Source organism: Oncorhynchus kisutch, linkage group LG6 (genome assembly GCF_002021735.2).
Source record: "Oncorhynchus kisutch isolate 150728-3 linkage group LG6, Okis_V2, whole genome shotgun sequence".
In the NCBI taxonomy this organism is placed as follows: Eukaryota; Metazoa; Chordata; class Actinopteri; order Salmoniformes; family Salmonidae; genus Oncorhynchus; species Oncorhynchus kisutch.
In genome coordinates this window covers 14,724,373-14,737,047 of record NC_034179.2, presented here as the reverse complement: position 1 = coordinate 14,737,047, position 12,675 = coordinate 14,724,373, and the positions used below count along the sequence as shown (strand labels likewise).

At 46.3% G+C, this 12,675-nt stretch overlaps 1 protein-coding gene across 2 annotated transcripts in view; it reads left to right on the top strand.

Moving 5' to 3' along the window:
• LOC109892367 (integrin alpha-1) overlaps window positions 1–12,675 on the top strand; it is an 86,757-nt gene that overhangs the window by 30,757 nt on the left and 43,325 nt on the right. For both annotated transcript variants that reach the window (XM_020484857.2, XM_031826257.1), the window contains exons 3-5: window positions 6,983–7,095; window positions 8,857–8,945; window positions 11,597–11,711. In XM_020484857.2, the coding sequence (XP_020340446.2) occupies window positions 6,983–7,095; window positions 8,857–8,945; window positions 11,597–11,711 (317 nt within the window). The remainder of the gene's footprint in view (window positions 1–6,982; window positions 7,096–8,856; window positions 8,946–11,596; window positions 11,712–12,675) is intronic.

Sequence of the window (12,675 nt, the reverse complement as noted above, 5' to 3'; positions counted from 1 at the left end):
TGTGCTATGACAGCTAAGTGAGTGAGCTAGGTCAGTGTGCTAGGACAGTGTGCTAGGACAGCTAGGTCTCTTGTTGAATCCAAGATGGCGTAGCAGTAAGTCGTCCTGTCGTGTCGTGTCCCTGTATATTTTGTTTATATTTTGTTTATTTTTCGTTTTTTTACATATTTTTCGTTTTTTACATAGCTATCCCTTTAAAAACATTTTGCTAAACCTAAGCTTCCAAATACGCTGGATCTTCACAACTAGCTATCTAGCTAAACCGCAACCCTGGACGATTACCCCTGGCTAGCGTTTCCACCCACTTAGCTTGAAGCTAGCCCGGCCTGCGCTACCACCGTAGCATACTCCTGAGCTACAATACCCGGGCCCACGACCGGTCTATCGATGTCACCGCATGAAGAGGAATAAACAGACTCACCCCATCGCGACGTCCCCCAAAGGCTAACTCTCTAGCCCTCGCTATCTCCCTGCTTGCTAATTCGGCCTGCTAACTGCTAGCTTGTCCAGCTCCGGTCCGCTAACTGCTACCTTGTCTAGCCCGGGCCTACAAACTGTTAGCTTGTTAGCACAGGCCTGCTAACCGCCTGAATCGCCGCGTCCCAAACGCCCACCGGACCCATATTTACTTTCTATCTCTTTTGACTTTTAATTTGTTTATACCTTCCGGAAACCTGCCTCACCCAAAGTGATACGGAATCGCTATTATTTTTTATTTATTTTTAGAACACACTCAAGAACCTCCAGAAGCTAACCAGCTAACTAGCTACAAGCTATTTAGTCATTGTTCGTTTTTTTAACCTGGATAACACTCGCCAGTCCAGCTTCCCTTCCCCATCCACCGCTGCCCCCTGGACACTGATCTCTTGGCTACATAGCTGATGCACGCTGGACTGTCCATAAATCACGGTACTCCATTCTGCTTGTTTGTTTTATCTGTTGGCCCCGTTGCCTAGTCTACGCCATTTTACCTGCTGTTGTTGTGCTAGCTGATTAGCTGTTGTCTCACCTACTGTTTTAGCTAGCTTTCCCAATTCAACACCTGTGATTACTGTATGCCTCGCTGTATGTCTCTCTCAAATGTCAATATGCCTTGTATACTGTTGTTCAGGTTAGTTATCATTGTTTTAGTTCACAATGGAGCCCCTAGTTCCACTCTTCATACCCCTGATAACTCCTTTGTCCCACCTCCCACACATGCGGTGACCTCACCCATTACTACCAGCATGTCCAGAGATACAACCTCTCTCATCATCACCCAGTGCCTGGGCTTACCTCCGCTGTACCCGCACCCCACCATACCCCTGTCTGCGCATTATGCCCTGAATATATTCTACCATGCCCAGAAACCTGCTCCTCTTATTCTCTGTCCCCAACGCTCTAGGCGACCAGTTTTGATAGCCTTTAGCCGCACCCTCATACTACTCCTTCTCTGTTCCGCGGGTGATGTGGAGGTAAACCCAGGCCCTGCATGTCCCCAGGCACCCTCATTTGTTGACTTCTGTGTTCGAAAAAGCCTTGGTTTCATGCATGTCAACATCAGAAGCCTCCTCCCTAAGTTTGTCTTACTCACTGCTTTAGCACACTCTGCTAACCCTGATGTCCTTGCTGTGTCTGAATCCTGGCTCAGGAAGGCCACCAAAAATTCAGAGATTTCCATACCCAACTATAACATCTTCCGTCAAGATAGAACTGCCAAAGGGGGAGGAGTTGCAGTTTACTGCAGAGATGGCCTGCAAAGTAATGTCATACTTTCCAGGTCCATACCCAAACAGTTCGAACTACTAATTTTTAAAATTACTCTCTCCAGAAATAAGTCTCTCACGGTTGCCGCCTGCTACCGACCCCCCTCAGCTCCCAGCTGTGCCCTGGACACCATTTGTGAATTGATCGCCCCCCATCTAGCTTCAGAGTTTGTTCTGTTAGGTGACCTAAACTGGGATATGCTTAACACCCCGCCAGTCCTACAATCTAAGCTAGATGCCCTCAATCTCACACAAATCATCAAGGAACCCACCAGGTACAACCCTAACTCTGTAAACAAGGGCACCCTCATAGACGTCATCCTGACCAACTGGCCCTCCAAATACACCTCCGCTGTCTTCAACCAGGATCTCAGCGATCACTGCCTCATTGCCTGTATCCGCTACGGAGCCGCAGTCAAACGACCACCCCTCATCACTGTCAAGCGCTCCCTAAAACACTTCTGTGAGCAGGCCTTTCTAATCGACCTGGCCCGGGTATCCTGGAAGGACATTGACCTCATCCCGTCAGTTGAGGATGCCTGGTCATTCTTTAAAAGTAACTTCCTCACCATTTTAGATAAGCATGCTCCGTTCAAAAAATGCAGAACTAAGAACAGATACAGCCCTTGGTTCACCCCAGACCTGACTGCCCTCGACCAGCACAAAAACATCCTGTGGCGGACTGCAATAGCATCGAATAGTCCCCGTGATATGCAACTGTTCAGGGAAGTCCGGAACCAATACACGCAGTCAGTCAGGAAAGCTAAGGCCAGCTTCTTCAGGCAGAAGTTTGCATCCTGTAGCTCCAACTCCAAAAAGTTCTGGGACACTGTGAAGTCCATGGAGAACAAGAGCACCTCCTCCCAGCTGCCCACTGCACTGAGGCTAGGTAACACGGTCACCACTGATAAATCCATGATTATCGAAAACTTCAATAAGCATTTCTCAACGGCTGGCCATGCCTTCCGCCTGGCTACTTCAACCTCGGCCAACAGCTCCGCCCCCCCCGCAGCTCCTCGCCCAAGCCTCTCCAGGTTCTCCTTTACCCAAATCCAGATAGCAGATGTTCTGAAAGAGCTGCAAAACCTGGACCCGTACAAATCAGCTGGGCTTGACAATCTGGACCCTCTATTTCTGAAACTATCTGCCACCATTGTCGCAACCCCTATTACCAGCCTGTTCAACCTCTCTTTCATCTCGTCTGAGATCCCCAAGGATTGGAAAGCTGCCGCAGTCATCCCCCTCTTCAAAGGGGGAGACACCCTGGACCCAAACTGTTACAGACCTATATCCATCCTGCCCTGCCTATCTAAGGTCTTCGAAAGCCAAGTCAACAAACAGGTCACTGACCATCTCGAATCCCACCGTACCTTCTCCGCTGTGCAATCTGGTTTCCGAGCCGGTCATGGGTGCACCTCAGCCACACTCAAGGTACTAAACGACATCATAACCGCCATCGATAAAAGACAGTACTGTGCAGCCGTCTTCATCGACCTCGCCAAGGCTTTCGACTCTGTCAATCACCATATTCTTATCGGCAGACTCAGTAGCCTCGGTTTTTCGGATGACTGCCTTGCCTGGTTCACCAATTACTTTGCAGACAGAGTTCAGTGTGTCAAATCGGAGGGCATGCTGTCCGGTCCTCTGGCAGTCTCTATGGGGGTGCCACAGGGTTCAATTCTCGGGCCGACTCTTTTCTCTGTGTATATCAATGATGTTGCTCTTGCTGCGGGCGATTCCCTGATCCACCTCTACGCAGACGACACCATTCTATATACTTTCGGCCCGTCTTTGGACACTGTGCTATCTAACCTCCAAACAAGCTTCAATGCCATACAACACTCCTTCCGTGGCCTCCAACTGCTCTTAAACGCTAGTAAGACCAAATGCATGCTTTTCAACCGGTCGCTGCCAGCACCTGCATGCCCGACTAGCATCACCACCCTGGATGGTTCCGACCTAGAATATGTGGACGTCTATAAGTACCTAGGTGTCTGGCTAGACTGCAAACTCTCCTTCCAGACTCATATCAAACATCTCCAATCGAAAATCAAATCAAGAGTCGGCTTTCTATTCCGCAACAAAGCCTCCTTCACTCAAGCCGCCAAGCTTACCCTAGTAAAACTGACTATCCTACCGATCCTCGACTTCGGCGATGTCATCTACAAAATGGCTTCCAACACTCTACTCAGCAAACTGGATGCAGTCTATCACAGTGCCATCCGTTTTGTCACTAAAGCACCTTATACTACCCACCACTGCGACTTGTATGCTCTAGTCGGCTGGCCCTCGCTACATATTCGTCGCCAGACCCACTGGCTCCAGGTCATCTACAAGTCTATGCTAGGTAAAGCTCCGCCTTATCTCAGCTCACTGGTCACGATGGCAACACCCATCCGTAGCACGCGCTCCAGCAGGTGTATCTCACTGATCATCCCTAAAGCCAACACCTCATTTGGCCGCCTTTCGTTCCAGTACTCTGCTGCCTGTGACTGGAACGAATTGCAAAAATCGCTGAAGTTGGAGACTTTTATCTCCCTCACCAACTTCAAACATCATCTATCTGAGCAGCTAACCGATCGCTGCAGCTGTACATAGTCTATTGGTAAATAGCCCACCCTTTTCACCTACCTCATCCCCGTACTGTTTCTATTTATTTACTTTTCTGCTCTTCTGCACACCAATATCTCTACCTGTACATGACCATCTGATCTTTTATCACTCCAGTGTTAATCTGCAAAATTGTAATTATTTGCCTACCTCCTCATGCCTTTTGCACACATTGTATATAGACCCCCCCTTCGTTTTCTACTGTGTTATTGACTTGTTAATTGTTTACTCCATGTGTAACTCTTTGTTGTATGCTCACACTGCTATGCTTTATCTTGGCCAGGTCGCAGTTGCAAATGAGAACTTGTTCTCAACTAGCCTACCTGGTTAAATAAAGGTGAAATAAAAATAAATAAAATAAAATAGGTCAGTGTGCTAGGACAGTGTGCTAGGACAGTGTGCTAGGACAGTGTGCTAGGTCAGTGTGCTAGGTCAATGTGCTAGGTCAGTGTGCTAGGTCAGTGTGCTAGGACAGTGTGCTAGGACAGTGTGCTAGGTCAGTGTGCTAGTTCAGTGTGCTAGGTCAGTGTGCTAGGTCAGTGTGCTAGGACAGTGTGCTAGGTCAGTGTGCTAGTTCAGTGTGCTAGGACAATGTGCTAGGTCAGTGTGCTAGGTCAGTGTGCTAGGTCAATGTGCTAGGTCAGTGTGCTAGGTCAGTGTGCTAGTTCAGTGTGCTAGGACAATGTGCTAGGTCAGTGTGCTAGGTCAGTGTGCTAGGTCAATGTGCTAGGTCAGTGTGCTAGGTCAGTGTGCTAGGACAGTGTGCTAGGACAGTGTGCTAGGTCAGTGTGCTAGTTCAGTGTGCTAGGACAGTGTGCTAGGACAGTGTGCTTGGTCAGTGTGCTAGTTCAGTGTGCTAGGTCAGTGTGCTATGTCAGTGTCAAAGGACAGTGTGCTAGGACAATGTGCTAGGTCAGTGTGCTGGGACAGTGTGCTAGGTCAGTGTGCTAGGTCAGTGTGCTAGGTTAGTGTGCTAGGACAGTGTGCTAGGTCAGTGTGCTTGGTCAGTGTGCTAGTTCAGTGTGCTAGGACAGTGTGCTAGGACAGCTAGGACAGTGTGCTAGGTCAGTGTGCTAGGACAGTGTGCTATGACAGCTAAGTGAGTGAGCTAGGTCAGTGTGCTAGGACAGTGTGCTAGGACAGCTAGGTCAGTGTGCTAGGACAGTGTGCTCGGTCAGTGTGCTATGACAGCTTGGACAGTGTGCTAGGTCAGTGTGCTAGAACAGCTAGGACAGTGTGCTAGGACAGTGTGCTAGGTCAATGTGCTAGGTCAGTGTGCTAGGTCAGTGTGCTAGTTCAGTGTGCTTGGACAGAGTGCTAGGTCAGTGTGCTTGGACAGAGTGCTAGGTCAGTGTGCTAGGTCAGTGTGCTTGGACAGAGTGCTAGGACAGTGTGCTTGGACAGAGTGCTAGGACAGAGTGCTTGGACAGAGTGCTAGGACAGAGTGCTAGTTCAGTGTGCTTGGACAGAGTGCTAGGACAGAGTGCTAGTTCAGTGTGCTTGGACAGAGTGCTAGGACAGTGTGCTTGGACAGAGTGCTAGGACAGAGTGCTTGGACAGAGTGCTAGGACAGAGTGCTAGTTCAGTGTGCTTGGACAGAGTGCTATGTCAGTGTGCTTGGAAAGTGTGCTTGGACAGAGTGCTAGTTCAGTGTGCTTGGACAGAGTGCTAGGTCAGTGTGCTTGGAAAGTGTGCTTGGACAGAGTGCTAGGTCAGTGTGCTTGGACAGAGTGCTAGGTCAGTGTGCTTGGACAGAGTGCTAGTTCAGTATGCTAGGTCCGTGTGCTTGGACAGTGTGCTTGGACAGAGTGCTAGGTCAGTGTGCTTGGACAGAGTGCTAGGACAGTGTGCTTGGACAGTGTGCTTGGACAGAGTGCTAGGTCAGTGTGCTTGTACAGAGTGCTAGGTCAGTGTGCTAGGACAGCTAGGTCAGTGTGCTTGGACAGAGTGCTAGGTCAGTGTGCTAGGACAGCTAGGTCAGTGTGCTAGGACAGCTAGGTCAGTGTGCTAGGACAGCTAGGTCAGTGTGCTAGGACAGCTAGGTCAGTGTGCCTGGACAGACTGCTAGGACAGTGAGGGTCAGGCACAGATGTCTATACAGTATGTAACTGTAGCTGTGTGATCTGAGATGATTACAGCTTTCTCTCTCTCAGATGGCTGTGTGTGTGTGTTCCCACTGCTGGCTCCCTCTTTAGGTGATCAGGGGCCATTAGGAGGGTGGAATGTTAATTAGCGGACTGTTTACATGCTAGCAGATAACTAGCATAGTTTAGACTCGTATCCTACTCAAAAGATTTCTGAGAGAGAACCAAACCCAGCTGGAGTTTGTTATCGCACTCAGCTAACAAGCTGTATTGCAACGCAGAGTGTGGGTTACTCACTCAGAACATGTAAACAACGTAATGAGTAAACATGGTAGGCCTAACTGTTCAAATGTATACTTTCCACTGCACTTTTTCAGATACTTTTTCTTATAGTGTTTTGTTAGTGAGAAAAACCAAGAACTCAACCCCTGGGCATGAGGTGATTTCCAGTTGTTGCTTACAATGTCACCATATCCTGTCAAATGTATGGTGGCTGGGGTATGGAATAGTCTGCTAACCTCTCTCCTCTGTCTCTCTTTAAAGGGTGCTGATTGGTTCTCCCCTGGCCGGCCAGCCAACCAAACGGACTGGAGATGTCTACAAATGCCGTGTGGGTCAAGGACCAAACCCTAGATGTATCAAACTGGAGCTGCCTGGTGAGAACCTGTGTGTGTGTGTGTGTGTGTGTGTGTGTGTGTGTGTGTGTGTGTGTGTGTGTGTGTGTGTGTGTGTGTGTGTGTGTGTGTGTGTGTGTGTGTGTGTGTGTGTGTGTGTGTGTGTGTGTGTGTGTGTGTGTGTGTGTGTGTGTGTGTGTGTGTGTGCGTGCGTGCGTGCGTGCGTGCGTGCGTGCGTGTGTTTTAACTATCCTTGTGAGGTCAAGTATAGTAAAACAAGGAAAACTCGGACAACTGGGGACATTTCGCAGATCCCCACAAGGAAAGAGGCTATTTTAGGCTTAGGGTTAGGTTTACAATTAGGGTAAGGGTTAGGGGTTAGGTTTAAGTTTGGGGTTAGGTTAAGGGTTAGGGTTGGTCCCCACAAGGATAGTTACACAAACGTGTGTGTGTTTGTGCCATTGATACTGCGTTATTGATCCTCCAGTTGTCAGCACTAGCTGATCTAAGGCATAGCCTCTAATATTGTATGGTGTGCCAGTCTGGTCTGGGACTCCCTGCCTCCCTGGCAGTGTGCTGGACAGGACGTGAAGCACAGCAGAACGACAGCAGAACAGGAAGACACTACATAAACAGGATTTTAATGTCTCATCTCATCCACTCACAACTGTATTATCATTAACTAACCAGATAACCAATATGACTCCATTCCACTGCTTCATGCTTCAGCTTCTGGCCTTCTAATGACGCTGACTCAATACTGAACAAGGTTGGGGTCAATTCCATTTCAGTAAAGTAAATTAAGGAAGGAAACTTCATTGACTGAAATGAAATGGTTTTGACCCCAACCCTGATACTGACTCACTTCCAGCAGGCAAGATTTATTATTTATTTTATTGAACATTTATTTAACTAGGAAAGTCACTTAATTAAGAACAAATTCTTATTTTACAATGACGGACTACCCCTGTCAAACCCTCACCTAACCCGGACGACGCTGGGCCAATTGTGCACCGCCCCATGGGTTGAGCTTAGTTAGGATTACTAAATCAATTTAATGGAATGTAATCAATTACATTTGGGATACATAATATCATTTATTATATATTTAACATGAACATTATCTGTTGTTTTGGTATCTATAGAAAATGCATAGTTTATGTATAACCTGCTAAAGGTTGTAAGAGATATAAGGGTATCTGTCCTCCACATGACAATCTGGTCATATACAGTGTCAGTCTTACAATGGCTGTATTGTCCTATAGCTTGATGGCTTCTTTGTTCTGCAGCCACTGGGTGTGATGTGAATTATGTGAATATGAGAATACCTACAGAGAGAAAGTACATAATGAGAGTAGCCTACATGATTACTGATGAGATGACTTTAAAAAACGCTGCTAGACAGAGATCACATGTAATTACACATAGAGGATATATCATTTAGCAGATTCGTTCACCCTAACAGACTTACAACAGTGAGAGCATGCATACATTTGAGTATTTGTGACCCCAGCTGGAATCAAAACTCACAACCCTGGCATAGCTAGAGTCATGCTCTTACCAGACTACAGTATTTATGCTGGAAAAGAAAATATGAAGACTGTAGAGTTAGATCATAGCTCAAGTAATGAACGATCCTATAAATAACTACATGTCAATAGTGCACATTGTTAAAAGTGAAGTCCGAAGGGGTTCAAGAGGGGCTTGAGGGGTGGTCTGTCTCTCTTTCTATGGGAAAATTATACAGGAATTTGAGCAGCTGTTTTTTCTTTCTTTCACTGAGTTTATTCCATATTTTCCCAGAAAACACAACAATTCCTAATTTACACGAAGTCAAGGAAAACATGACCATGGGAACGACGTTGGTTACCAACCCTCAAGGAGGCTTTCTGGTAAGAGGACACGTGACAATGTAGATGGCAGCCCTGGACTGCAAGACCCAGTGGACTGTACAGTTGTTCCTGTATGTAGAGATGACATATACAGGTAAAGTCGGAGGTTTACATACACCTTAGCCAAATATATTTAAACTCCGTTTTTCACAATTCCTGACATCTAATCCTAGTAAAAATTCCCTGTCTTAGGTCATTTAGGATCACAACTTTATTTTAAGAACGCAAAATGTCAGAATAATAGTAGAGAGAATGATATATTTCAACTTTTATTTCTTTCATCACATTCCCAGTGGGTCAGAAGTCCACACACACTCAAATAGTATTTGGTAGCATTGCCTTTAAATTGATTAACTTGGGTCAAATGTTTCGGGTAGCCTTCCACAAGCCGTCCACAATAAGTTGGGTGAATTTTGGCCCATTCCTCCTGACAGAGCTGGTGAAACTGAGTCAGTTTTGTAGGCCTCCTTGCTCGCACACACTTTTTCAGTTCTGACCACACATTTTCTATAGTATTGAGGTCAGGGCTTTGTGATGGCCACTCCAAGGCCTTGACTTTGTTGTCCTTAAGCCGTTTTGCCACAACTTTGGGTGTATGCTTGACGTCATTGTCCATTTGCGACCAAGCTTTAAGTTCTGATGTCTTGAGATGTTGCTTCAATATATCCACATAATTTTCCTTCCTCAGGATGCCATCTATTTTGTGAAGTGCACCAGTCCCTCCTGCAGCAAAGCACCCCCACAACATGATGCTGCCACCCCCGTGCTTCACGGTTGGGATGGTGTTCTTTGGCTTGCAAGCCTCCCCCTTTTTCCTCCAAACATAATGATGGTCATTATGGCCAAACAGTTCTATTTTTGTTTCGTCAGACCAGAGGACATTTCTCCAAAAGAATGATCTTTGTCCCCATGTGCAGTTGCAAACCGTAGTCTGGCTTTTAATGGCGATTTTGGAGCAGTAGCTTCTTCCTTGCTGAGCGGCCTTTCAGGTTATGTTGATGTAGGACTCGTTTGACTGTGGATATAGATACTTTTGTACCCAGACCACAAGGTCCTTTGCTGTTGTTCTGGGATTGAATTGCACTTTTACGTTCATCTCTAGGAGACAGAACGCGTCTCCTTCCTGAGCGGTGTGACGACTGCGTGGTCCCATAGTGATTATACTTGCGTACTATTGTTTGTACAGATGAACGTGGTACCTTCAGGCGTTTGGAAATTGCTCCCAAGGATGAACCAGACTTGTGGAGGTCTCCATTTTTTTCTGAGGTCTTGGCTGATTTCTTTTGATTTTCCCATGATGTCAAGCAAAGAGGCACTGAGTTTGAAGGTAGACCTTGAAATACATCCACAGGTACACCTCCTATTGACTCAAATGATGTCACTTAGCCTATCAGAAGCTTCTAAAGCCATGAGGAATTTTCCAAGCTGTTTAAAGGCACAGTCAACTTAGTGTATGTAAACTTCTGACCCACTTGAATTGCGATGCAGTGAATTATAAGTGAAATAATAAGTAGATGTCCTAACCGACTTGCCAAAACTATAGTTTGTTCACAAGAAATTTGTGGAGTGGTTGAAAAACGAGTTTTAATGACTCCAGCCTAAGTGTATGTAAACTTTCGACTTCAACTGTATATCACACACACTGTACGATTGTTACTGTATGTAGAGCTGACATATATATCACACACACTGTACGGTTGTGACTGTATGTAGAGCTGACATATATATCACACACACTGTACGGTTGTGACTGTATGTAGAGCTGACATATATATCACACACACTGTACGATCCCTCATATGGGGAGTAAACTGCAGGAAAGAGTTGGGGAGTAAATTGTAGGAAAACACTAAGGACATAATCTGGAAGAGTTATAGTATTTAAAGTAATTCCATTTTCCAAATATTGTTTGCAATTGCAGACCCCCATCTCACTTTCTCTCTCTCTCTCTCTCTCTTTCTCTCTCTCTCTCTCTCTCTCTCCTTGTTTCTCTCTCTCTCTCCCTCTCTCCCTGTTTCTCTCTCTCTCTCTCTCTCTCTCTCTCTCTCTCTCTCTCTCTCTCTCTCTCTCTCTCTCTCTCTCTCTCTCTCCCTGTTTCTCTCTCTGTCTCTCTCTCTCCCTGTTTCTCTCTCTCTCTCTCTCTCTCTCTCTCTCTCTCTCTCTCTCTCTCTGTCTCTCTCCCTGTTTCTCTGTCTCTCTCTGTCTCTCTCTGTCTCTGTCTCTCTCTCTCTCTCTCTCTCTCTCTCCCTGTTTCTCTCTCCCTGTTTCTCTCTCTCTCTCTGTCTCTCTCTGTCTCTCTCTCTCTCTCTCTCTCTCTAAATGAATGGGTCTGAGTATTTATAATAATGACATTATAAGAGATTAATTACAAGGCCCGGGTCTGACCAGAACTTTCCTCTCTGCCTTTTTACTGGGCTTATACCTCACTGCTCATATAAGGACTGTTGAATAGAGAGTCTTCTTAACCAATCAGATCATGTACTTCAGAGAGACAGTTACTTTGAGTCCAAATTAAACACCTTAACCCGGTGTGTGTATTTGTGTGCATTTCCTATTGGGCTAAGAGTTAAGGTTTTTCCTGTGGCAAACCCTGTTTCAGATCCCGCCGTGACAAGTGTGTGTGTGCGCACATGTGTGCTCTTGTCTTCCAGGCCTGTGGTCCACAGTACGGCTACATGTGTGGTCAGCAGACATACATCTCTGGGGTCTGTACCAATGTCAGCTCAACCTTCCAGGTGCTCAACTCCATCGCCCCGGCTGTGCAAGGTACAAGTTCACCCTAACTCTAGCTAGACGACAGTACCCCTCACACTCCTCCCTTTACACACAGAAACAACTACACTGTTAAGTTTAGGCATTAATTCCAATTGGTTAAGTTAATGGTTAAGGTTTGGGATTGGGTTAGGGTAATTAAACACATGACCCTCAGAGCTGGAGTTCGCGGCTTACGCCCTTCCGCCATCCTGATCCGCAGCACCCTAGCAAAACCCAAGCCTACTTGATGGTAATTGCATCGCGCTCAACGCTGCCCCTAGTGGCGGGTTTTGAAGGCATCTCCCAATGTCCTTAGTATGTCTAATTTCGAAGTCAATCTTGAGCAACCTTGCTGCTACACCCCCTATTCCTCTCAACATCTCTCCACCCCAAGGCACAGAACACAGAACACATTTTAATGTTGTTGTTGTTTTACCAACCTGGTTGCGCAATCGATATGCTGCTACAATTTAGGGAGTCTTGTTTTCAGATTAGCCTTGTTAAAATCCCCAACTACAATGAATGCAGCCTCAGGATATGTGGTTTCCAGTTTGCAAAGAGTCAAATAAAGTTAGTTCAGGGCCATCGATGTGTCTGCTTGGGGGGGAATATATACGGCTGTGATTATAATCGAAGAAAATTCCCTTGGTAGATAATGCGGTCGACATTTGATTGTGAGGAATTCTAAGTCAGGCCACCGTCCCCACAGGAGACCTTTTTCCTTTTGGTAGGCCGTCATTGTAAATAAGAATGAGTTTTTAACTGACTTGTCTAGTTAAATAAAGGTTAAATAAAAAATTATAAATAAAACACAGACCAGAGAAACACTATCCCTCAAACCTCTACTCACCATCTCTCTCCACCCCGCCCCAACACTCTCCATTCCTCCATTCCCATACCTCAGAGCCACGTGGCCAGAGAGAGACATCACTTGTGTACATAAGAACATTCCGCTTAGCGTAAACTACTGTCCAGT